Source organism: Trichosurus vulpecula, chromosome 2, assembly GCF_011100635.1.
Source record: "Trichosurus vulpecula isolate mTriVul1 chromosome 2, mTriVul1.pri, whole genome shotgun sequence".
NCBI lineage: Eukaryota > Metazoa > Chordata > Mammalia > Diprotodontia > Phalangeridae > Trichosurus > Trichosurus vulpecula.
The window spans coordinates 377,058,492-377,084,755 of NC_050574.1; the positions used below are offsets into that span (position 1 = coordinate 377,058,492).

At 37.9% G+C, this 26,264-nt stretch overlaps 1 protein-coding gene across 1 annotated transcript in view; it reads left to right on the forward strand.

Annotated features, from left to right (window-relative positions):
* The window catches only part of ABCG1 (ATP binding cassette subfamily G member 1), a 107,546-nt gene that overhangs the window by 62,473 nt on the left and 18,809 nt on the right, over nucleotides 1-26,264 (forward strand). Inside the window, exons 7-13 of the mRNA XM_036746118.1 lie at nucleotides 3,330-3,453; nucleotides 3,948-4,062; nucleotides 9,707-9,855; nucleotides 10,029-10,130; nucleotides 21,242-21,410; nucleotides 23,911-24,011; nucleotides 24,413-24,571. Coding sequence (XP_036602013.1) covers nucleotides 3,330-3,453; nucleotides 3,948-4,062; nucleotides 9,707-9,855; nucleotides 10,029-10,130; nucleotides 21,242-21,410; nucleotides 23,911-24,011; nucleotides 24,413-24,571 — 919 coding nt within the window. The remainder of the gene's footprint in view (nucleotides 1-3,329; nucleotides 3,454-3,947; nucleotides 4,063-9,706; nucleotides 9,856-10,028; nucleotides 10,131-21,241; nucleotides 21,411-23,910; nucleotides 24,012-24,412; nucleotides 24,572-26,264) is intronic.

The following is a 26,264-nucleotide window of genomic DNA, read 5'->3' on the forward strand; positions in this document are numbered from 1 at the left end:
TTTAATCCTCACAATGACCCTAAAAGGTATGAGCTGTTTTTATCCCTGTCTTACAGTTCAGACAACTAAGGCAGATGGAGGTCAAATTACCTGTCCAGGGTCACACCGTTAGAAAGTGTCTGAAACTGCATTGAACTCAGATCTTCCTGACTCCAGGTCCAGGGCTCTATTCACTGTGCCAAGCAAGTCACAACTGTGAGGAGACTGGAAAGAAGCCTGCATAAATCCCATGTACAGTTTCCACAAGAATTTCTGCTTGATACTGCCCTGTTTAATATAATTATAAATGACTTAGCTAAAGGCATAAAGGTGGTATGCTTAGCACATTTTCAGTTGATAAGAAACTGGGAGGGAGAGCTAACATACTGAGTGATAGAATCTGAATCCAAAAAGATCTTGCAAGGCTAGAGCTTTGGGCTGAACATAATAGCGGAAAGTAAATAGAATGAATGTCAAGTTTACATTTGGGTTCAAAAAGTGAACCTCACAAATACAACATGGAAGAAGCATAGTGGTCATCCAGGTCATTTGTTTGGAGAAGCAAGGGAAACTAGTTAGATAGCTTTCTCAAAGAGTTCAGTCTTGAAGGGGAGGAGAGGTATGTGACGATAGCTACAGAGAGCAGTAGGATCAAGAGAGGGCTTCTCTTAAGGTTAGGGAGACCTCGCTGTGTTTGTAGGTATCAGGGAAGAAAATAATAGATAGTGAGAGATCAATGATAAGGAGAATGGGGATTATTGGAGGGTCAGTGGAGAAGATGGGAAGAGCTATGACCAAAATTGAAAACAGAGCAGGGGGCTCTTTGTCTTTTTTGTGCATTGAACCACTTTAGCAGTCTACTGAAGTCTGTAGCCCCCTGCTCAGAAAAGGTTTTTAATGTATAAAATAAAATACTTGGAATTACAGAGTGAAACAATTATATTGAAATGCAATTATCAAAAAAATAGTTCTTTTTTTTAATTCATGGACCCTAATTCAAGAACTCTTGATGTGAAAGGATTGGCCTTGGCAAGGAAAAGGGTCATATCTTCATTGGATGCAGGAGTGAAAGAGGAAATAGATGTCTGAATGATGTAAAATGAGGAGAAGAAAAAAGGGAGCTCTCAGAGAATGGCATCTTTTTTAACGAAATTATGAGGTGAGATCCTCAGCAAAAAGGGTATGGGAAGGGACTAGAAGAGATGAGAAAGCTTAGAAAGTCTATATGGAGAGTGGGATAGTGAATTGATTAAGGAGGAATGGAACAATTATCATGCATTAATGAAAACCCTGTTGAAATGAGAGAACATTAATTTTTGGTGGACCCAATAAGCTTGGTTTAGTGATTTATTCCAGCTCCATTCAATAGCTGAAGAGGAGCAAAGGAGATAGATGGTAAGATAAATTCAAGGTTAGGATTTGGTAATGTGGAAATAGTGACAGGACAAGGAGCAAGGGACTTGAGAGTAGAGGATGGTATAAAGGTAACTTGGTTCACCAAGGGATTGAAAAAGGGAAAGAAGAAGTAGAGTCAGTTTAGGGGTGATGGCCTGGGAAGAAGCTAAAGGGTGATGAGAATGTGTGTCATAGCACAGGATCCAGGGTTATAAGACAAACGGAAAGAAGGAATGATAAAATATTATGATCAGATAAAAAGAATTTTGGAATTCAAGAACATGGAAGTAGAACACTTATAGGTGTTGACAAAATCAAAGATATGACCATCTCCCTGTGTAGATGAAGTAGAAGAGTCTTTGGAATGAAACATATGGAAGAACTAAGATGTTAGGGTATTTGAGGAAGCATCAGTATGTATGCTGAAGTCTCCTAGTATGAGACAAAGTTAGAGTGGAGAGAGGGATGCTGAGCCAGTCACAAGGAAAGGAGAATATCCTCATTATAGATGGTTGAAGGCCACCAGTATCTGGTTTGGATGATAGACATAGATAGTTTGATCCTCAAAAGAGAAGAAGTAGCTGAGTGAAGGTAGTAGAAGGAGAGTCTGGAAGAGGCATTGGGGAGCAAGGCATATTCTAACTACTCCACTACAACCAGTGAGCAAAAGTGTAACTGTTCTGGAAAGAGTATTGTGGGAAATAGTCTCTTCAGAATGGAGTGAGGTCTTCATGAATGTCAGGAGATAGAAATAATGAGAAACAGAGAGGTTTAAGATGAAAGGAAGATTGTTAACTATGAACCAGGCATTGTAGAGGTCCCATATTGAAGAGTCAGAGAGATCTGGAATGGGACATTAGTGGATGTTTACTCTGAGTTGAATAGGAGTACAGTATAAGGCAATCGGTGATGCACATCAGCAGCTGATATGGGAAGCATATAAGGGGAGTAGAAGTTGGATCATTGAGAAATGAGTCCAGGTAGAGTAGAAATGGTTGGAAAGAGATCTGTTGAGGGATAATTGAAGTGTTCTTTCATGAGGCCCAATATCATGGTAGGTAGTGAGGTGTCTTATGAAACCCCAGGAGGTCTACCACACAGCAGAATAGAACAGAAGTAGATATGGGAACCTGGTCAGGAATTGGAGGTGATAGACATACACTGGAAAATATTCTAGAGCTCAAAGAATCTGGGGACATGTGGCAGGTCTTGTCTAGGGGTGGGTTACCTGGGTCTAGCAATTGGAGAAGGTTCCCTGGGGTAGGGAAGCTGTGATAGGTCTTATCCTGGACTATACACACTCTATAAGTTTGTTGATATCACCTGTCAGCCAACTGACTCTGCCTGTCCCTACAGAACTGGAACTAGAAATAGAAATAAAGATTTTGGAAAGGAGGGAATAGTTGGTAGTCTGAGGATTGAGCTGAAGAAATGGCTTCCCCCATATTTCCCAGTCCCATCAGCAGACAGCAGACTTTGTGTGTTGTGTTCCTTTGTCATCAAATGCATCTAACGAACTCTTATCTGCATGCAGTGCACTGTGAGAAGTTAAAATGTGTATTACCCTCACATAATGATTACAATAGAAATTATTTTATAATATAGTTTTGGAGGCAGATCTGCCTGCCTGGCGAGTTATTAAAGAGCTTCCCCACCTCCCCATGCTAGGATTGCTTGAAATTTTCTGTGTCCTTGATTAGGCTAATGTCTCTGAATCATCAGGTATTTTGTCAATAAAGATGTCAGAAAGACAATAGAGAGTATATGCTATATCAACATTCTTAAAACAAGGTACAAAATGGTTCTTGTAACACAATATCATAGCATTTAAGGCCACTGACCTTCCTATAGCTAGGAGAATGGAAGACTTCACCTCTCAACATCCAGCTCAATCTTGTGTTTCTCTGGCCACTGATATCCATAAGTTTCTTGCCCTTTCTTTTCTTCTCTTTCAGTGGTTTGGACAGTGCCTCCTGTTTCCAAGTTGTCTCATTGATGAAAGCTTTGGCCCAGGGAGGCAGGTCCATCATCTGTACAATCCACCAACCCAGTGCTAAACTGTTTGAACTATTTGATCAGGTATATTTCCATTTTACATTATACATTATACATATATTCCCTGAAGTTGCATTCTCATTTATCATCTTTTTCATTGACATCAGATAGTGCTTTGTCTTTGTTTTTGTTCATAACAATAGTTTTAACTTTATCTCTATCACCTTTTTAAGACAGAATAGCTTGACAATATTTGTTTGATTGAGTTAGATCAAATTGAAATGCAAAATCATAGCAAAATTGTATGGGGTGAAACAGTTTCATATTACTACTTCCAGAAAAATATACAAAACTATATTAAAGTGATCAAAAACCAGTTGATCTCCCCAGTCTTCTGCTTTGAGGCATTTATCTCTTAGGTTTTCAGTAATACTTTTATGGAAAATTGAAAGTGCACTTAAAGATGAATTGTGCAAAAAAGACCTTTCCATCCCTCTTGTTACATAGAGAAAAGGAGCATCATACCACCTTTTTTTCCTCTTTTCTTATATGCTCTTTCATTTTTTTTCCTCTCTCAGCTTTATGTCCTAAGTCAAGGACAATGTGTATACCGGGGGAGAGTTTCAAATCTAGTACCTTACTTGAGAGATTTAGGTCTAAACTGTCCAACTTATCACAACCCAGCAGATTTTGGTAAGTATGAATATTAATCCTCCCTTTTGTTCATTTTTACTTTTTACCAGTGAGAAGGAACAGAACAAGAGTAGCTTCTGCTTTTTCAGGTTTTTGTACTTTTACCTGAAGACCCTGCATCTGGAAGAAATGATTTTCTTATCCTTAAAGCTTTGCCCTCCCTAGCCACACAAACTCTTTTAATGGAACAGAAGAGTTGGGACTAATAAGCTTGGAACATTGGTACATGTGGAAGAAGTGAAGAGTTCCCTCTTTCCAGCTTAATGGCCCTTTCTATTTCATAAGACCCTAGAGACTACTGCTCCCAAAGATTTGCTGCCTCAGTGTCCCCTTTTACTCGACAGGCCAAAGCTCAAAAATCTGAATGAAAAGAAATTTCTTTTTCTTTCCTCTATAAAAACAAGAAGTTAGATAAGGTATACTTTAAGCCCCTAATTGATCTAGCAAGACAATTTGAGGGTTTTTTTTCCAGGGAAGAGGCAATAGCTTTAATTCCTTAAAACTTCAGTTTGCCAAAGGGTTATCACTCTATTCTTAACTCTGAATGTTCAGGAGGTTTTTTTTTAAAAAACCAAGTGAAGAAACAACTGACATTAGTACTTAGTTATCAAAAATAATTAGTTTACATCCCTATTAAAGTGTTCTCTCAATAAGCCCCAGGTCATTAGTGGTCAGTTCAGGCTTCTGTTTGTGAGATGGCTAGAGACTTTTTTGAGTCCACTGCCTCTTACTACAAAGGAGACCTAAGTTAGAAAGACATTACCCACTTTGTGTCCTTTAGACTCTGTTCATCACAAAAAGACTAATGTAGATCTATACCTGGTATTACCAAATTTAGATAGCTGTTACAAAATAATTTTCCAAATGAGTTTGTATAATAAAAGATTCACATAAAGAAGAACCTGAAATTGGGAAAAGTCAAGGAATGGCAGAAGAGATAGAAAAAAATAGAAGGCATAATTGCAAAAGGCTACAATAGCCAAAATTCGAAGAGTAAAGAAGAAATATGGAACAAGTGTATTGTCTAATTATTTCAGTTGCGCCTGACTCCTTGTGACCCATTTTTTCACTTTGTTAATCTTTTATTTTTTCCCAGTTACATGGAAAAACAATTTTTAACATTTTTAAAAATTTTGAATTCCAGATAGTCTCCCGTCGTCCTTCACCTCCTCCCTCAATGAGAGGGCAGTTTGATATAGGTTATACATGTGCAGTCATGTAAAACCTACTTCCATATTAGTCATGTTGTGATTACTGTGCTGCTGAGAATAGCTAAGTCATTCACAGTTCTACATTCTACACAGTTCATTCTACAATACTGTTAGCATTTACATTGTTCTCCTAGTGCTTCACATCAGTTCATGTAAGTCTTTCTAGGTTTCTCTGAAAGCATCCTGCTCATCATTTCTTATAGCAAACAGTATACCCTCGCAATCATATACTACAACCTGTTCAGCCATTTCCCAATTAATGGGTATTCCTTCAATTTCTAATTCTTTGCCAGACACAAAAAGAGCTGCTATAAATGTTTTTGTACATATGGGTCCTTTCCTTTTTTTTTCTAAGTTTTTTTTGAGATGCCGAACTAGTAGTGGCATTGCTGGGTCAAAGGGTATGCATAATTTTATAGCGCCTTTGGGCATAATTCCAAATTGCTCTCCACAATATTTGAATCAATTCACAACTCCATCAACAATGCATTAGTGTCCCAATTTTCTCACATTTCCTGCAACATTTGTCATTTTCCTCTTCTGTCATATTAGCCAATATGATAGGTATGAAGTGTCATGTGAGTTATTTTAATTTGCATTTCTCTAATCAATAGTGATATAGAGCATTTTTTATATGACTAAAGATAACTTTGATTTCTTTATCTGAAAACTGCCTGTCCATATCATTTGACCATTTACCAATTGGGGAATGATTTCCATTCTTATAAATTTGACTCATTTCTCTATATATTTGCGAAATTAGGCCTTTATCAGGGAATCTTGCTATAATTTCCCTTGACCCAGTTTTCTGCTTTCCTTCTAATTTTGGCTGCATTGGTCTGTTTGTGCAAGCCCTGCTAATTTAATGTAATCAAAATTATCCATTTTACCTTTGTTAATGCTTTCTATCTTTTATTTGCTCATAAATTCTTCTGTTATCGTATTTGGGGTTTTCTTGGCAGATACTGAAATAATTGTCCATTTCCTTCTCCAGCTTATTTTACAGATGTGGAACCTGAGGCAAACTAGGTCAAATGACTTGCCCAGAGTCATGTAGATAGTATGTGTCAGATCAAATTTGAACTCAGGCCTTCCTGATTCCAGGCCCAGCACTCCTGATGCATACTGCCACCTAGTGGCCGCGGTTATTTATAGCAGCTATTAAATTCAGAGGTGCCCTCTAATTGGAGAATGGCCAAACAAATTTGTTTATAAATATTATGAAATAAAATTATGGTATAAAAATGATGAAAAGCATGGTTTCTGAGAAATCTTGGAAGACTTGTATGAACTGATGCAGAATGAAGTTAAGTAGAACCAGAATGTGAAAACAATATGATAAAGAACTTTGAAAGATTTAGTAACTCTGATCAGAGTAATGGCCAACTACAGTTCTGGAGGACTTGTGATTTTTGAAAGATGCTACCCATCTCTTTAAAGGAGTGATAGACTCAGCATGAAGACTGAGACTTTTTGGGGGGAGGGGAGGGGACATGGCCAATGTAGGAATTTGTTTTATTTGACGATCCATGTTTACAACAGGAGTTTTGTTTTTCTTTCTTTCTCTCTATGGGCGGGGAATCAGGTTGGAGGGAGAGAAAACAGATTTTTGTTCATTTAAAAATTGTATTAAAATTTTTTTCTCTATTTACTTACCTGAAATTTAGTTGCAAGGAGATGTATGCATGTATAAGTATAAATATATACATGTATATCTACATGGTGTAAATATACATAGATGCCCATAAATATGTGATATATATTCCTTCTAAGCAACATATGCACATATATGTATATGCATATGTGTATGTACACATACATACATAAACACACACACGCACACACATGTATATGTGTGTGTACATATACATATATACATATATACACACACACACACACACACACACATATATATATATATATATATATATATATATATATATATATGTATATACACTTACATATACATACAGATACACTACCAAAAACTGAAGATAACCCTTATCTTTGGCACTTTGGTGTGTAAGACTGCTTAGTTTGTTTACTTATCTGTTTTTCTGTTTGTTTGGTTGCCAAAGTCTTGCACTTACCTCACAGAGTTGTTATGAGGATAAAATAAGATAATATTTGTAAAGTGCTTTGCACAGTGCCTGGCACTATAGAAATGCTAGTTATTGTTGTGGTTGTTGTTATTTATTTCTACTAATGTGGAAATCTATTATACTTACGCATGAAATAGAGATTTGGTTAATTTTTATTAAACGGTCAAATAATGCAAGGTTTTTTTCCCAACACACTCTAGACTTTTTGTGGGGAGCATTTAACTCACACATTGCTATTTCAAGGCACCATTCAATTTTTGAAAATAATTTAAATTCCTTACTAACAAAGCCAGCCTTTTTGTTTCTCCCATAAGTCTTCAGCATGGGTAGAAGCCTTGTAGATGATTATAAACCTAAAATTTTATATTGGTCAGAAACACAAAATTCATATATTCATTAAAAGCTCATTTTGAAAGTAAGGAGGTGGAAAATTCTTTCCAGTGTCAACAAATAAAGCAAGAATAAGATTATCACAAACCTTTGTAATTTTTTATACTTACAACAAAAATATATAAATTTTGGAAATGTATAAATCTTGGAAAGAGCAATTGCAACTCCCCCCCCCCGCTTTGATATGAAACTACTAGCAATAAATTCATTGATAAAGTCAATCAAATTTGTTATTTTCATGAAGGTCGTAAGTCAGGTACCACATACTGAAAAAAAGGAGCAATGTACATTTTGTCATTATTAGCAAATTTAGCACCAATAAAATAAGTGCTTATTGGTTTTTTTCATGCAAATAGAAGTCCTTAATAAATTAGTTTTACATGATGAGGATATTGAAAGTAATATGGAGTAAGGATACAAATTAAGAAAGTAACCTTTTCTTTTAACTATGGACTTTGTTAAGCAGATGTTTGGTGAGCTGACCTATCTTTACAAGCAAACATATCGATGAGACTAACAACATATGTGATATATATATATATTCTGTTGGTGCTGAAAATATCTTTTTGTGTGATTGTATCAATGGGTATTTTGGCAAGCATCTTTTCAATCAGTGAATCAATAATTATTTATTAAGCACCTACTATTTACTAGGCACTGTGCTAAGGGTTAGGGATGCAAAGTGAGACAAAAGACAATCCCTGCTCTCAAGGAGCTTACAGTTTAATCTAATTTTTGGTATATGTTTGGCCACCTGTGGATGTCACTGCAGAGATATATGAGATTAAAATTATCATTGTCCATTTGAATAAGAGGAAGATTTTCTTTGCTTGATGTCACCAACTGGATCGTTTCCTTGGGGAGTAGAACTGGCTATGGAATCTTGAGGTCTTTGGTTGCCACCTCCTGCCACCAAACTCATGGAGTCCACCTTTAAGGGCTGTTTGCCCCAGGGAGGGTTTCTATTGATTACCTAAGGCAAAAATGTTTCCAGTTATGGCTGGCAATATATGAACTTGATTCATTTCAAAGACGTACTAAATGCATATGTTTTCTTTTAACAGAATAAGCTTAGTGTTAGCTAAGTTTAGGATGGGAAGGCCTGCGTAAATAGCTAATAGACATACTGTTTATAGAGAACTTTTCTTTTGGGAGACTATAGAAGACATTTATATTTCAAAACAAAAACAAAATTAAATCATTTGATTACAAATTAGGATAATGTTAAAGGATCTGATCACTAATATTCTTGGAAGTAAAGTAGTTAATCCTTTTTATAGAGTTGAGAATAACATATTAGTGATTTTTGCCTATAATGACTACTCTCACAGTTGATCTAGAAAGATAAAAATAATTTGGGCTATAATTCATGTCCCTATAACTCTACAGCCTTGACGGATTCTCTATTGAATTCTCAAGTCATTTTTGTCTTCCCTGATACTTAATCTAACTAATCTGTTTTTGCCTAATGTATTGTTTTGGCTTTTGTTTTTTGTTCTCGTCCTCTTATTAAGGTGTCAGCATACTAGCAGCTATTCCTCAAATATTTATTATGGGTTTTTAAAAAATTTGTGGAGTTGTTTAGCTCTATTTTATTGCCAGATGTATTTTTTAGAATGACACTAGAACAGCTCTTAGAAAGGAGAGAGTTGGGGGTTGTCTAGGTGTGTATAAATAGATCCTCTGACTCAGGGGTTATTGACAACTCTTCTTGCCTACCTTCCCAATACCTCCTGTTACTTATAAATGATTTTGATATTTTAATATAACGTGGAGTCTATATAATTGTTTTAAAACACATTTCTATTCTTTTCTTCCTTCCTCTATAACAATCTCAATATTTGTAGTAGTGAAATGTCCTTCATAAAAATGATGTTAGTATATCTATAAATATCCCTTGGCATCCTGTGACTGACCTTCATTTCTAAATGTTTCATCTAGTGATGGAGGTTGCATCTGGTGAATATGGTGATCAAAATAGTCGCCTGGTGAGAGCCGTGCGGGAGGGCATGTGTGACACAGAATTCAAGAGGGAATTTGGAGGCGATGCTGACTTGAACCCTTTCCTTTGGCACCGGCCATCTGAAGAGGTAAAGCAGGCAAAAAGGGGTTTCAATAGGTAATGTTAACTTTTTAAAGTGGGAACAAGAGGGAAAACTGCATGGTATATTGTGTGCTCTGTTGCTTGTGGCTGTGTTTCTTAGCCACAAACCAAAGCTTCATTTTGGAGTTTGACTTTCTGTGTTCTCTTCTATTTCTTCAGAACTCCATCTCTTCTGAAGGCTGTCACAGCTTCTCAGCTAGCTGCCTCACTCAGTTCTGTATCCTCTTCAAAAGAACATTTCTCAGCATCATGAGGGATTCGGTAAGGGTACTTTATATTGTTTTGTTTTTATGCAAAAGAATTCTATTTGGACCTTTTTTATAATGTCTTTTAGAATGTTCCTATACTTTGAATAGGCATACTAATTGTTTAATCATGTGCAACTCTCCTTGACCTCATTTTGAAATTTTCTTGACAAATATATTAGAGTGGTTTGCCATTTCCTTCTTCTCTTCATTTTACAGATGAGGAAACTGAGGCAAACAGGGTTAAGTGACTTACCCAGGGTCATATAGCTAGTAAGTGTCTGAGGTCAGATATGAACTCACGAGGATGAGTATTCCTGATTCTAAGCCCAGTGTTCTATCCACTGTGCCACCCAACTGCCCTATAATAGTACTATTGTGTCTAGTAACTGTGTTCTTAAACTAGGGTGGCTAGGAATGTCAAAAGTCTCAAAGAGGCTGATTCCTGAGCTCATTAACTATGGTTCATTAGGACAGCTTCCTGTCCTCCCTCCTGCTCTACCTAGACAATTCCTGTCCATTCTGGGAAGTAGCAGGACTTTTGGAGGTAGAGACAGAAGGAAAGCATTTTCCAGGCAAGTCAAACCACCATTGCCAGTTACATTTTGACCACTATCTCACATCAGACTCTGAAGGAGATACCCCAGGAACTCTGAGCTTAAAAGCCCTCCAAAAGCACCAAATCTGCTTCCTAAGACATTAATGAGAGATTAAATCAGCATGGAAAGGAGACCCACCTTCTCTATCATCACCAGCAACAACTGCTGATCAAAACCCACCAAAAGTCAAATGGGCAAAGAAGCTGTGGGAGTAGCACCATCCTCAGGCCACCAGTCATGCTTCCAGTTCAGCTTTTACAAACATCATCTAGGGAGGCAGCTCCTATGAAGAAGTCTGACATCCCCACCAGCTCCTAACCAATTGCCACACACACAAGGCCAGCAAGCCCTAGGCCAGTTCCTAGCTGTAGTAGCAGGCTCCCTGAGGGTAGCTATTCATAAGATGCCCTATAAATCTTCCATTAGCCTTCATTCCTTCTATATGACAGACTGCCTTCTTTTCTAGTTATACCTATTTTGAATGATTTTTCAATTCCATTTTTTTGCACATAAGTCATATTTGGCAACATGTTACAACCTATTTGCACCTAGTATACATCTCTCCAATTCCCATTTTGGTGACCCACAAATATGATTTTTCAAAAGATTGCACTATTTTATGTTTGAAGCTATCTAGATCAATGCAATGATATTGATATTAAAAGGATAGGTTTTTCTTTCAGGAAAAAAAATTGGGGTCATTTAATATGGTACATCAAGAGCACTATACAATTTACCAAATGCAATAATTATTATGATAATAATAATTGCATTTTAATGGACCCAGACTTCTTGATCCAAGAAGATCATGCAAGGGAACATTAAAAACTGCTGCAAATCACTGTAGGTTGCAAACATTTGACACCCACTGATTGCCTAGCATAAAACAACTTGGTGGATAAAGTTATTATTCAGAAGCTCACTGACTTTCATAAACTAACAGGTAACAAACTAACTGTAACATTATCACAGACAAAACTGTTGGTTATAATCACCAAATAACATTGATCCATAAACATTTAATAGCAATATTTTAGGAGATTTCACTATACCAAATACTCATTCTCTAAGCTAAATGGAATAAAAAAGTTTTTCAAAATGTAGAGCATTAGTGGAACAAATCAAAACTGTGTGGGGGAACTAGTTGAAGAACATATCATTCCCATCATCCTGAATGCATCTTGTTCCCAAAGGTAGTTTCAGTGAGCCTACAGAAGATGTTCTTATATCACAATGTTTTTATTCAGTTACAAGAAGCAGTCATTTTATTTTAAGCAGAAAAGAATAATAAGATGAAACATTCTAGTTTCCATTTCTATTCTTATTTTTGTTTCTATCTGTACTCCATCAAAAAAGATGATGGGATAATAATAACTTCTTCCAAGGTCAATACATTATCTAAATAATAAGGGGTCAGTAGCAGGATAATGTACACCAAGGATTTTGTGTACCCTGATACCATTTCAGTAACTGTGAAAGCCTGAACTCTGGGTTCTGGCAATACCACTGATTAGGATTCACCCCAGTGAATGGGATGAAACTACTCTTATGAATCTAAGCTATATCCAGGGGTAGTATGGGATTGTGGGCTTGACCTAATCAAAATGGTCATGATGGTCAGCTTCATTTGGAGAACAAGTAGAGTGAGTGTCCTTCTTTCATGTTTTGATACCCCAAAAATGCAAGATATATTGGAGCAAATCAATAATATCAATCCCCGCCATTAATGTGGACAAATCACAAGTTTGGATGTAACCCTATCCACCTTAATATTGCTGCTATTGAGACAAACACCTCAAGAAATACAATCCCAGAGTTTACCAATTTGCTTGATGTGCGTGGAACTTGAATTTCTGGGACTGTGTTTTTGGAGGCATCTTAGAGAGAGAAAATTAAAGTCAGAAGGAACAAACTTTTGGGTGCTTTACATGTGAGAAAGCCCAGTCAGTGGTAAGGGAGCAATCTGTTCTTAGGTGACCTATCCCTTGTTCCATCCCTTGACAACCTCCGATTCTAGACAACGAGCCAAGAAGAGACATTCCAGCGGTGTTCATGGTGAGGCTGTAGAACGGTTGGAACAACTTTCCTCTCACTTGCATTTTAAATAACTGAAAGATAGTATCTCCAATAAGCTAATGGACAATCTCTTCTCCTTTTGGGAAAGAGCTAAGCCCATGAGAAGTTGATTCTAACTTGGCAGTTGGTAGCATGATCAATCAGTCAATTAATAAACATTTATTGTCTATTATGTACCAGGCACTGTGGTAAGTACTGGGGATACTGGGAAAAGGAAAAGACAGTCCCTGCCCTCAAGGAGTTTACAGTGTGATGGGGGAGAAAACATAAAAACAAAAATATACATAGAGCAAGTCATATAAGGATAAATAAGAAAGGATTAACAGAGGGAAAGCACTAGAATTAAGAAGAAGACTTGGGGGGTGGAGCCAAGATGTCGGCTGGAAAGCAGGGACTAGCATGAGCTCCCCTCTGAGTCCCTCCAAAAACCTATAAAAAATGGCTCTGAACCAATTCTAGAACTGCAGAACCCACAAAACAGAAGAGGGAAGCAGGGCTCCAGCCCAGGACAGCCTGGATGGTCTCTGGGTGAGGTCTACCCCACACGGAGCTGGGAGCCGGAAGCTGGGAGCTGGGAGCAGAGTGGAGCAGAGCCCAGCATGAGCGGCACAGACGAACCAGACCAGGAGCTGGGCGAGGGCCCTAGCGCCCTGAATCAGTGAGCTGCAGCAGTTACCAAACTTCTCAACCCACAAACACCAAAGACAGCGGAGAAGGTTAGTGGGAAAAGCTGCGGGAGTGGAAGGAGTTCGAGGTTTGGCCACTGCCCCTGGGGCAGCAGAGGTGGGGCAGCTACAGCTGCAGTTGCTTCTGGCCCCAGGCCCACCTTGTGGGAGGAATTAAGTGGCGGATCAGAGCAGGAGTGCACAGCCTGCTGAAGATCTAAGCCCAGTCTGGGTTGGGGGTTCCTGGGGAAGGAGGAGTGCTGGTGTGGCAGAGCTGGCGCATCCCCCCCAAAACGTGGAACATAGAACTCTTTAGTCTACAAGCAGTCATACCCCGCTGAAAACCTCAAGGGTCAAGTTAGTTGGTTGGGAATATGGCCAGGCAGCAAAAACACACCCAGATTCAGTCTCAGACTTTGGATTTTTTCTTTGGTGACAAAGAAGACCAAAACATACAGCCCAAAGAAGTCAAGAAAGTGTAAGAGCCTACACCAAAAGCCTCCAAGAAAAACATGAACTGGTCCCAGGCCATGGAAGAGCTCAAAAAGGATTTAGAAAAGCAAGTTAGAGAAGGAGAGGAAAAACTGGGAAGAGAAATGAGAAGGATGCGAGAAAACCATGAAAAACAAGTCAATGACTTGCTAAAGGAGACCCAAAAAATACTGAAAAATACACTGAAGAAAACAACACCTTAAAAAACAGACTAACTCAAATGGCAAAAGAGCTCCAAAAAGCCAATGAGGAGAAGAATGCCTTGAAAGGCAGAATTAGCCAAATGGAAAAGGAGGTCCAAAAGACCACTGAAGAAAACACTACCTTAAAAATGAGATTGGAGCAAGTGGAAGCTAGTGACTTTATGAGAAATCAAGATATTATAAAACAGAACCAAAGGAATGAAAAAACAGAAGACAATGTGAAATATCTCATTGGAAAAACCACTGACCTGGAAAATAGATCCAGGAGAGATAATTTAAAAATTATTGGACTACCTGAAAGCCATGATCACAAAAAGAGCCTAGATATCATCTTTCAAGAAATTATCAAGGAGAACTGCCCTGATATTCTAGAGCCACAGGGTAAAATAGCAATTGAAAGAATCCACCGATCGCCTCCTCAAATAGATCCCAAAAAGAAATCTCCTAGGAATATTGTTGCCAAATTCCAGAGCTCCCAGATCAAGGAGAAAATACTGCAAGCAGCCAGAAAGAAACAATTTGAGTATTGTGGAAACCCAATCAGAATAACCCAAGATCTGGCAGCTTCTACATTAAGAGATCGAAGGGCTTGGAATATGATACTCCGGAAGTCAATGGAGCTAGGATTAAAACCAAGAATCACCTACCCAGCAAAACTGAGTATTGTGTTCCAAGGCAAAATGTGGATTTTCAATAAAATAGAGGACTTTCAAGCTTTCTCAGTGAAAAGACCAGAGCTGAATAGAAAATTTGACTTTCAAACACAAGAATTAAGAGAAGCATGAAAAGGTAATCAAGGACAAGAAAAAGAAATTGCAAGGGACTTACTAAAGTTGAACTGTTTTGTTTACATTCCTACATAGAAAGATGACGTGTATGATTCATGAGACCTCAGTATTAGGGTAGCTGAAGGGAATATGCATATATATATATATATATATATATATATATAAGTGAATGTGTATGTATGTATATATGTATGTGTGTGTGTGTGTATATATATATATATAAAGAGAGAGAGGGAGAGCGGGGTGAGTTGAAGATGAAGGGAAGATATCTAAAAGAAATAAAATCAAATTAAGGGATGAGAGAGGAATATATTGAGAGAGGGAGAGAGGGAGAGATAGAATGGGGTGGATTATCTCCCATAAAGGTGGCAAGAGGAAGCAGTTCTGTGGGAGGAGGGGAGAGGGCAGGTAAGGGGGGAATGAGTGAATCTTGCTCTCATCAAATTTGACCTGAGGAAGGAATACCATACATACTCAATTGGGTATCTTACCCCACAGGAAAGAAGAGGGAAGAAGATAAAAAGGGGGGGATGATGGAGTGGAGGGCAGATGGGGGTGGAGGTAATCAAAAACAAACACTTTTGAAAGGGGACAGGGTCAAGGGAGAAAATTCAATAAAGGGGGATGGGTTGGAAAGGAGCAAAATATAGTTAGTCTTTCACAACATGAATATTGTGGAAGGGTTATACATAATGATACACATGTGGCCTATGTTGAATTATTTGACTTCTTAGGAAGGGTGGGTGGGAAGAGAAGAGGGGAGAGAATTTGGAACTCAAATTTTTAAAAACAGATGTTCAAAAACAAAAAAAAAGTTTTTGCATGCAACTAGAAAATAAGATACACAGGCAATGGGGCATAGAAATTTATTTTGCCCTACAAGAAAGGAAGGGAAAAGGGGATGGGAGGGGAGTGGGGTGACAGAAGGAAGGGCTGACTGGGGAACAGGGCAACCAGAATATACGCCATCTTGGAGTGGGGGGGAGGGTAGAAATGGGGAGAAAATTTGTAATTCAAACTCTTGTGAAAATCAATGCTGAAAACTAAATATGTTAAATAAATAAATTTAAAATTAAAAAAAAAAAGAAGAAGACTCAATGTCTTCCTTACCCTGTGAAAGATGGGATTTTAGTTGGAATTAAAAGGAAACTGAGAAGTCAACAAAGTAGAGTTGAGAAGGGAAAGCACTCTAGGCATGGAATACAGCCAGAGAAAACGCCAAGAACCGAGAGATGAAGTGTCCTATTTATAAAACAACCAGTAGACTATGTCAGTGGATTAAAGAGTATGTGGTAAAGCAAAAGGTAAGAAGAATGGAAAGGTAAGGGGCTAGGTTATGAAGTGCTTTAAATGCCAAAGAGAGGGTTTTGTATTTCGTCCTGGAGGCAATAGGGAGCCACTAGAGTTTATTGAGTATAGAGGGATGACGTGGTCAGAACTATGGTTTAGAGAGATCACTTTGGTGATTGAATGGAGGATGGATTATAGTGAGGTGAGATTTGAGGAAGCCGGCTATTACAGCAGTCTAGGCATGAAATGATGAGGACCTGAACTAGAGTGGTGATGGTGCCAGAGGAGAGAAGGGGGTATATTGGAAAGATGTTACAACAAACTTTGGCAAAAGATTGAAATTGGGGAGTGAGAGAGACTGAAGAGTCAAGGACTATGCCTATGTTGTGCTCCTGAGGGACTATAGGGAAAAGTAGGAGGCAGGGGAAGGATTTAGGGAGAAAGACAATGAGTTTAGTTTTGCACATAACTGAGTTTAAGAAGTTTATTGGGAATCCAGTTTGAGATATATGAACTGCAGTTGGAGACATAAGATTAGAGGTTAGCAGAGATGTTAGGGCAGGATTAGTAGATCTGAGAATCATCAGCATAGAGATGGTGATTAAATCCATGGGAACTGATGAGATCACCAAGTGAAGGAGGGAGAAGAGAAAAGGTCCCAGGAATGAACTGTGAGGGACATCTATTGTCAGAGGGTGTGAACTGCATCCAGCAAAGAAGCCTGAAGAGTGATCACATAGGTAAGAGGAGAACCAGGAGAGGGTGGCATCCTGAAAACCCAGAGAAAACAGAGTATCAAGGATCAAAATTGTCAAAGGCTGCAAAGAGGTCAAGGAAAATGAAGATCAAGGAAAGGCCATTGGATTTATCAATTAGAAATCTTTGGTAACTTTGGACAAAACAGTTTCAGTGGAATGATAAGCTCAAAAGCCAGATTGTAAGAGGGTCATAAGGGGTTAAGAAGAGAGTGGAAGGAAAGTGGAGTCACCTATGGCAGATGGATTTTTGAAGTTTAGCTACAAAGGGCAGAAGATATATATGTGTGTGTGTGTGTGTCTTGTGATACAGTGTGTGTGTATACTATATGTATGTATGTATGTATGTATGTATAGAGTGATAATATATAGAGAGAGTGATAATGGGGATGGAAGTTTGAGGATGGGGAGACATGAGCATGTTTGTAGGCAGTAGGGAATGAGCCAGTAGATAAAGAGATTGAAAATAAGTGAAAAAGTGGGTATAGCAGAGGGGAAAATCTGTTCAAGGAGACAAGATGTAATGGGTTTGCTTGAAGAGGTTGAAGTGTTAGCCCTGGTGAGGAATAAGACTCCTTCATCATTGTAAGACAGGGGTGACGGAGGAAATAGTAGCAGAAGGCATCCCAGTGATAAGAGATGAACACAGCCACAATCTCCTTGCTAACCAATGAAGAGTACCTTCCCCCCACCCCCGCATCTAATTGCTTCCTGTCCTTTGAATGCTACCATGTTATTCCTTTACATAAAAGAAAATCCAATAGCTGCTAAATCCTTATCTGTTGTGATCGATGCTGGCATGGAAGCTCTACCCATCTCTACTCTCTTTAAAGGGACAAGAGACACATCTCCACTTTGGTAGAGCAAGGGGAGGAAATGCAGATATGGACTCCATTTGGAAATTCCAAACATAATGGAGGTACACTGAAATTCTATCCCTCACTAAGTATAAATTTTCAAAAACAGGAAAACCTATAAGATAAAGAATTATATCTTTCTATTCATATGGTCCTAGACCTAGAGCTAAGTCCTTGAAACCAAAGCAAGTAAAAACTTAGACAAGGGGAAATCTGTGCCACCCGCAAACTAGAAGTTCTGGTATCCCCAACACTATTTCTGTTTGCCATCCCTCTTGACCAAAATACCCTTTGTGAGAAAATAATCATACTACAAATTGGGAACAACTTCTCCATTTATTCTTTGTATGAGAGATCCTCCCCCATTCAATGCTACATCCATGAAATAGACTGGAAATATGAATTTTTAAATCATATGCTCATATTATTCTGTGTTGAAATTGTATCTTGTTCTGACTCTCCCCTCCCCTGCCAGCTAGTTCAGTAGGTAATTTTATAAATATCTAGCATAAGGTAATAATAGTAGGAAATAAGATTGCAAAGGAAAACTAGAAGTCATTTACAGACCATCTCATAAATTAACAGAGCACAACAGTTATTTGCAAACTGTGTCATAAAATAGAGGAACATTGGAGGCACCGGCAACTGCCTCATAAATTAACTTAAGCTGTCTCCTGAGACTATATGTCAAATTAAGGGAAGCTAGCTAGGCCTTAATATAACAGTCTTTCAGACCCGCTAACTGCCCTTAGTCTTCAAGCTTCAGATAAGCTCAACTTGCACAATAAAAGTCCAAAACACTTAGAAAAAATATTATGCTAATGAACTACCTCTAAGGTATTGCTCATAACTTTGAGATGATGGGCATATGTTAATGAAATCTGCCTAGCATGACATGGATAAGGGTTAGTGTATCCTTCACCACCAAATCTCTACAAAAATGGCGCCCCAAATTTGTGTCGCACTCAAGTACTCCTCCACCTGCTATGGGTCCATGCTGCCCAAGTGCTCCCATATCTGATCCACAGTTATATAGCCTGCCTCCCTCCACTGTCCCATCCCGTCCCCACACCTTACAACTCTGTACTCTGTGCCATATACTTTTAGTAGAGTGGGCCCCTGAAGCAGAGAGTATAACAGAGTGGCTCCCAGGAGAAGTGATAGCCCATCAGCAAAAGAGAGGATTGTACACACTGTAAGTGATTGCTTACTGTAATCTAGATTCAATTAAAGCTTTCAAAATGCTGCCAATATGAACCCCGGTGGTCATTATACAGCTCCTGTCCAGGGAGGGTTTAGAGAACTAAGGGGTATCATTGCTGAGAGGTTGCTTGCTTTTTAGCAACCAGGTGTATGTGTGTGGGAATCCTGAGATTTTTGTTTATATTGTTCTTTGATATCATTTCTTTAGGGAATACTTATACTTTTAATGTTTTTTTAGTATTTTCTGCTTTAGTTTTTCTCTTCCTTCTTTAGTGCCACCTATATCAATCATCTTGAATATCAGAGATCAGGGCAGTAAGGCAGATTAGGGTAGTAAGAGCCCTAAAGTCAATTGTAACTAGTGGAAGATCCTTTAAAACAGTAGTGTCAAATTCAAATAAAAACAGGGGCCACAAAGCTGTATGTAAGGGTCCCTTCGGGCCACATTTTCATTTAGAAAACCACATTAATGTTATCTTTGTTTCATTGTATTTTTATTGTATTTATATCCATTTTGTTAAATATTCCCCATTTAAGTTTTAGTCTAGTTCAGGCCACATTCTAGGGAGTGTTGCAGGACATATATAGGCCATGTGATTGACATTTCTGCTCTAGAATGGTCAGTCAGTAAAAATTTATTAGCATTTACTATGTTACAGGCACTGTGCTAAGAACTGGGAAAACAAAAAGGGACAAAATACAGTCCTACCCTCAAGGGGCTTGCAGTCTAATAGCAGCAGTGAGGGCCCAGTTGAAGTTATATAACACTGGATACAGTCAGAATGGTTGCATGATTTTCTCCACCTTCATTCAGCAGCACATGTGTTAGAGCAAAGGTAGTAAATAGTGGAAGTGATCCAAAGCTAAGACTCGGCAGGGCACAATTAATGAAGTGACAAGGGGGCTGGGGACTCAAGAGAAGGAAGATAATGTAGAGTTGAATCGACTCAGTAGGGGATCAAGACAGAGAAAAGATGAGAGAGTGGCTAGCATATGGGAGATGGCCTAGAAGAGAACTGAGGTTTAAAGGGACTGGATGTCACAAGGTGAACAAAGAGTAGGGTTAGGTAAGGGAAGGCAGAGGGCAAGGTAGAAAGCCAATACATTATGGTCCGATAAGGGGATTTCAGAATTCTTGAACATGGGGGTGTCACATGTATGGGTGATGGCAAGATCAAGAGTATGACTGTCTTTGTGTGTGGCTGAGGTAAGGTGGAGGAAGAGGTAATGAGGAAATGAGAGGTTAGAGGATGTTTGAAACAAATAATATGTAAGTTGAAATCTTCTAATATAAAGGCAGAAAACTTTAAGGAGTGCCACCAAGGGGTGGAGCGCTAGAGGAGCAACATTATAATCACTGCCCTCATGCAAGTTAGGATAGTTTTTCCTTAAAAGGTATTGAGAGTTGGTTGACTCAGGGATTGAAGTCTAAACCTGTTAACATCCGTTTCTAGGTCCACTGAAAATTTTCTATACAACTTTAACTGGGCCCTTAATGTTGCTATTAGATTCTTTGTTTTTTTATTTCTTTATGTTTTTTGGCGGGGGAAGGCAGGGCATTTGGGATTAAGTGACTTGCCCAAGGTCACACAGCTAGAGACCGGATTTAAACTTAGGTCCTACTGACTCCAGGGCCAGTGCTCTACTCACTGCGCCATCTAGCTGCCCCTTCCTATTATATTCTAAGCTCCTTGAGGGTAGGACTGTATTTTGTCTCCTTTTGGATTCTCAGTTCTTAGCACAGTGCCTGTATAAAGCAGTCACAAGGAACTCCAGGCATTCTGTCATGTTTAGCAGATGACAAGAAACAACTCAGTTAAAGTACTTTTGCTCAGCTGAATCAACTTGAAATAATCTCAATGCATACCTTTGTTGAATATCCTTCTCTTTCTATGACTAAGTAGCTAAATTAATCTTTGATTAGCTGTTGAATGACTGACCCACAATGCATCATTTTATTCCTGTATGGAACTTGAAGTACCAGGATGTTGGCCTGAGTCAGGCTCAGACCAGAACAGATAGTATCAGAGAGGAAATAGGACCTAAACTGGAATCTTGAAGGCAAATATCAATGATAGTCTATGTTATATGGTACAGTGGGTTATTGACAAATTTTCATTGTTACCTTTTTTTTATTCTACAATTAATTTAATAAAAAATTAAACAAAAATAACATGAGTAAAATGTGTTTTCCTACAGGTATTGACACATTTAAGGATCACATCACACATTGGGATTGGACTTCTCATAGGCTTGTTATATTTAGGAATTGGGAATGAGGCAAAGAAAGTCTTGAGCAACTCTGGTTTCCTCTTCTTTTCCATGTTGTTCCTCATGTTTGCTGCACTGATGCCTACTGTCCTCACATGTGAGTAACAATGACAGAAACATCTTTATATGAGAGATGAAAGAAACAACATGCTTGTTGTGAAAATGTGGCATCAGTATCCATTTTCACTAAATTCAAGAGTTGCTATTGGAAAACTGTTTGAATATAAAATATGTTCCTGTAAAGAATACTTTTCATAAATTGAAGTATTTGTATTTTATAAAAGGATCACCATACCAGTGCACTGCTTAATTTAACCAAGACAAATGCATCCCTTATGGAATTTTGAGCACCAGTTGTCACTGGTGGCAGAGATACTTCTCGAAATCCTTCAAATCATACAATGTTAGGTATAATGTGACAACTACTTATTCTAGACCCCTATGAAGCTTCTATTGACTAGTTCTTTGGGCTGATGGTGCTTTTAATAGATTAATTTTACCCTAATCTGGTTGGAATATCTGTTAGAATTAAATATCAGGAGAGCACAACCATCTTTGGAAAATGGTACTTTTTTTAAGTTTTGGAAAACAGTCAACATTATATAACTGATTCTGTTTTCATTCCATATCCTTAGGTGGAGGGAGAAGAAAAGGAAAAGTTTAGTTCATCTTGAAAGAATTCAAGCATTTTAAAATTAAAATCTAAAATCTAAAATGACTCAGCATTAACATATGATTGTCATCGTCGTCTGACTTACTACAGTTATCCTTTTCGCACTGTAGGTGTTAGGGGCATGGGCTTCCCACAATCCCCTGTAATCTGGAAAATCCACATAAAATTTTTTGGCCCTCCCTTTGTACCAGAGAAAAAGTCTGAATTTTTTCTTTTTCTTTTATGGGATGTTTACAGTACCTTACTGTAAAATTTGGTCCTAGGCGCAATGTCATCTGCTGGCCTTCATGTGTTGTCTCTGGCTTCCACAAAACTCCCCCAAAATTCCCATTTAATTTCTTATCATGTGACATATCAAAACTGTGGTGGGGAAAGTTGCAATGTGGAAGGGATAACTGTATTTAGGTAATCATAAAAATATTTTCACAATTTGACTTGAACATAAAAGGTCGTATCATAAAATGAATTAGAAGAGAATGTAATCCAGTATGTTCTACAATTATAGCTTGGGAGAGAATTCATGAGCAAATAGAAAATAGAAGACATCACAAAAGATAGAAGAGAGGTCATTTTAGCTATGTGCAGTTGAGAAGCTTTTATACTAACAAAATCAACAAAGTTAGGATAAGAAAGGAATCTGCAGATGGGGAAATATATTTACATCAAATATCTCTGATAAGGGTTTTATATCCAACCTATATATGTGTGTGTGTGTATAAAATTAATACAAATATAAAAGGCCAAAAGCCTTTCCTTGCTGGCTTAATGATAACAGGATGTGAAAAAACAATTCTCGAAAAAAAAAGCAAAAGCTATTAACAGCCATATCAATGACTGCCCCAAATCACTAATAATAAAAAGAAATGCAAATCAAGCATCTTTGAGGTTTTATCTCACATGTAGCAAACTGGCAAAGATGACAAAAAGTAGAAACAGCTAATGTTGGAAGGTTGTGGGGGCAATTGAGCCATTAACACACCACTGGTAGAATTATAAGTTTACCCAAGCATTCTGGAACTCAATTTGGAATTCTGCTAAGAAAGTGACTGATATTTCCCTACAATTTTGATATAAAGATACTGTTCTCTGCATATTGCCCAAGAAGGTCAAATCCAGAAAGATAAATCCTATATATACAACTCAAAAGTATTCATAATAGCACTTTTTGTGCTAACAATGAATTGGAAAGGAAGTAGATGCCTATCAATTAGAGAATAGCTAAACAAGCTATATGACTTACTTGTGATGAAATATTACTACTTCACCATAAGAAACAATGAATATAAAAAATTCAGAGAAGCATCATAAGTTTGAAATGAAATTATGACAAGTGAAATAAGTAGAAATAGGAAACTAACATGTACAGTGTACATGGCAATGTTAACAGAAAATAGAATGACAGGACTGCAAAGCTGAATGTTCTTAATTATCATTAGGAAGTTTGGCCCCACAGATGAGTTTTAAAAATGTACCTCCCTCCTTTCACTGCAGAGTTAAAATAAGGGATATTGCATTATTGGCTATGACCATTATGTTGGCTAGTTTTGATAAATTGTCTCTTTTTTCCTCGTTTAATTGTTATTAAAAGGGATGACCCATAAGGGTAGAACAGAAAAAGGGTATATATGTAGAAATGAATGTGAGAATAAAAAAAATTTAAATATCAATAAAAATAAGATATTTTGAAGAGGAAAACAAGATTTATTGGCAATTTTTTAAACTAGGGTTACATTTTGTGTTGTGAATTTTTCTAAACCAGTTAAGCCTGACAGTCTTAAGACACAAAGTCATCCAAGTATTGTAGCAGCTTTTTCTATATTAACATGGACAGACTATACTGAGACAGAATGAGATCAGAAACTATAAGCCTATCATATTTTGCATGTCATATGTAATTACTATTTTTTTTTCATTTTCTCTATAGTTCCTCTTGAGATGGGAGTTTTTCTTAGAGAACATCTGAATTATTGGTACAGTCTAAAGGCCTACTATCTGGCCAAGACCATGGCTGATGTTCCTTTTCAGGTAAATTAATATTATAGTATTATTCAAGAAGGGAAATATTTTCTATTTTCTATAGAAAAAGAGTGGCAAACTGTTAATCTCATTAGATTGTGGTTTTCTAGAGAAAAAGACAGGATGAGAAAGAGCGAGCTTTCACATTGGAGTGTTGTTTCCTGTCTTAATTTCCTGTCTGAGCAGAAAGTTGAGTTGTCTCCTAGTTTCCAAGCAGCAAAAAAAAAATGTTATTTGATAGAGTCCTACTGATCAACTAGTTCTGCTAATAAGCATCATTTGCCACAGAGCACAATATATAAGAAATAGAAATGTAATGTAGTTAAATCATGTTGCTTGGACTGTGCTTTTTATCACCCAATATACATAAAACTTCTCCATATGAATAATTAATGCATTTTCTTTGCCAGATCATGTTTCCAGTAGCCTATTGCAGTATTGTATACTGGATGACTTCTCAGCCATCTGATGCTCTCAGATTTGTCCTATTTGCAGCCTTGGGGACAATGACATCACTGGTGGCTCAGTCTCTGGGTCTCCTGATTGGTGCAGCCTCCACTTCATTACAGGTATAAAGTAAAAACAAAACAAAACTATAGACTTTATATTTTAACTAGGTGTTTGAGATAGCTATCATTTCAACAGATTGTTAATCTTGACTTGTCTTTCTAGACCTCTAGTGAAATCCTAAGATTGAACTCATGAGATCATTCTTAGTAGGAGATATTCTGTGTTTATTATGAACTGAGAAAGAGAATTTTAGGATGGGAAGGGTTTCCTTACTGCATCCAGACTGAGTTTAACTGAAACACTTCTGGATTTATTTGTTCCTGTTTTGATATGGTACCACAGGCCAGAGATATACTTCCTCATCCCCACTGCCACTCTGCCACACATTTATACATTAATTTTCTTCTACCAGGGAGACTCCTAAGTCTTGACTCGGTCTACCTTACTAGTTTCTGATGGCAACCAATCTTTTCTCTTCTGGCTTCTCACTCAACTTCCTATGGAAAGGCCTCATTGGTTTTAATCAATCTATCAATAAATCAACAAGCAATAAATGCTTATTCTGTGCCAGGCACTATACTAGGTGTTGGAGATACAAAACCAAAAATAACATGGTTCCTGCCCTCACGAGGCTTATATTTTATCAGAAGAGATAATGTGTGCATATAAAAAACACCACACACACCATAAGATCATTGAGGGGAGGGGGAGATGAACTTGTGGCTGGAAGTATGAGAAAAGACTTTAAGAAGAGGGTGATATTTGACCTGAGTTTGGGGGAAAAAAACAAACAAGGGATTTTAAGAGATGGAAGAGAGGAGGGAGAACATTCCAGGCTTGGGGGATAGCTAGGACAAAGGCACATAAACGAGACCTGAAGTGTTGTGTGTGAGAAGCAGCAATAAAGCCTGTCTTTCTGAGCTGAAGACTGAAGCAAAGGGAGATTTCACCACTTGCCTCTCTACTATTGGTCCCCATTCCTCTGAGCCCTGGACCTATGCATGCACATGAGCTGAGCTTAAACCTGGGGAAACCTGACCTCCAAAGGGAGCAGTTTTGACTCTTATTCTATCGAGTCTTTGACTCTTTATGCCCCTGGAGAAAATTACTTAAAGCTCAGAGTTTGGTTCACAAAATGATAGTTATCATAATAACCAGTACTGATGTAGTGCTTTAAATTTTGGAAAGCACAATCTATATGTTATTTCATTTGGTCCTCAACAGCCTTGCTGAGGCAGGGGAATTATTTTCCCCATTTTTCAGATGAGGGAACTGAAGCTGAGTGAGGTTGAGTGACTTTGCCAGGGTCACACAGCAAGAGGACTCTCAAGGCAGGATTTGAGTTCAAGTCTTCCTCACTCTAAGTCTAACTCTAAGACAACTAATACATCTAAGGTTTTGCCAAACTGGAGTAGATATACAGTGTATGATGTAGATCAGGTATTTCATTGCCTCTACCCTAAGAAACGCTTAAAACATAAAAGATCCACAAATGTGCATTGACATAAAAACATAAATAAAAACAAGTAGCTTAGAATGGCTATTTTCTTCTTGTGGGAGCTTGATACTTAAAACATCAAGACAATAGTAAATCAGCAAGCATTTGGTGCTTATTAAGTTCTTGGAATGTTGCTGTATGCTGGGAATGCAAAGAAAGGCAAAACTACTGTCCCTTACTTAAAGGAATTTACATTCTATTTGATGTCAGATGCAGTCTCAGGACTGCTTAAGAGGCATTTTATATTTCACCTT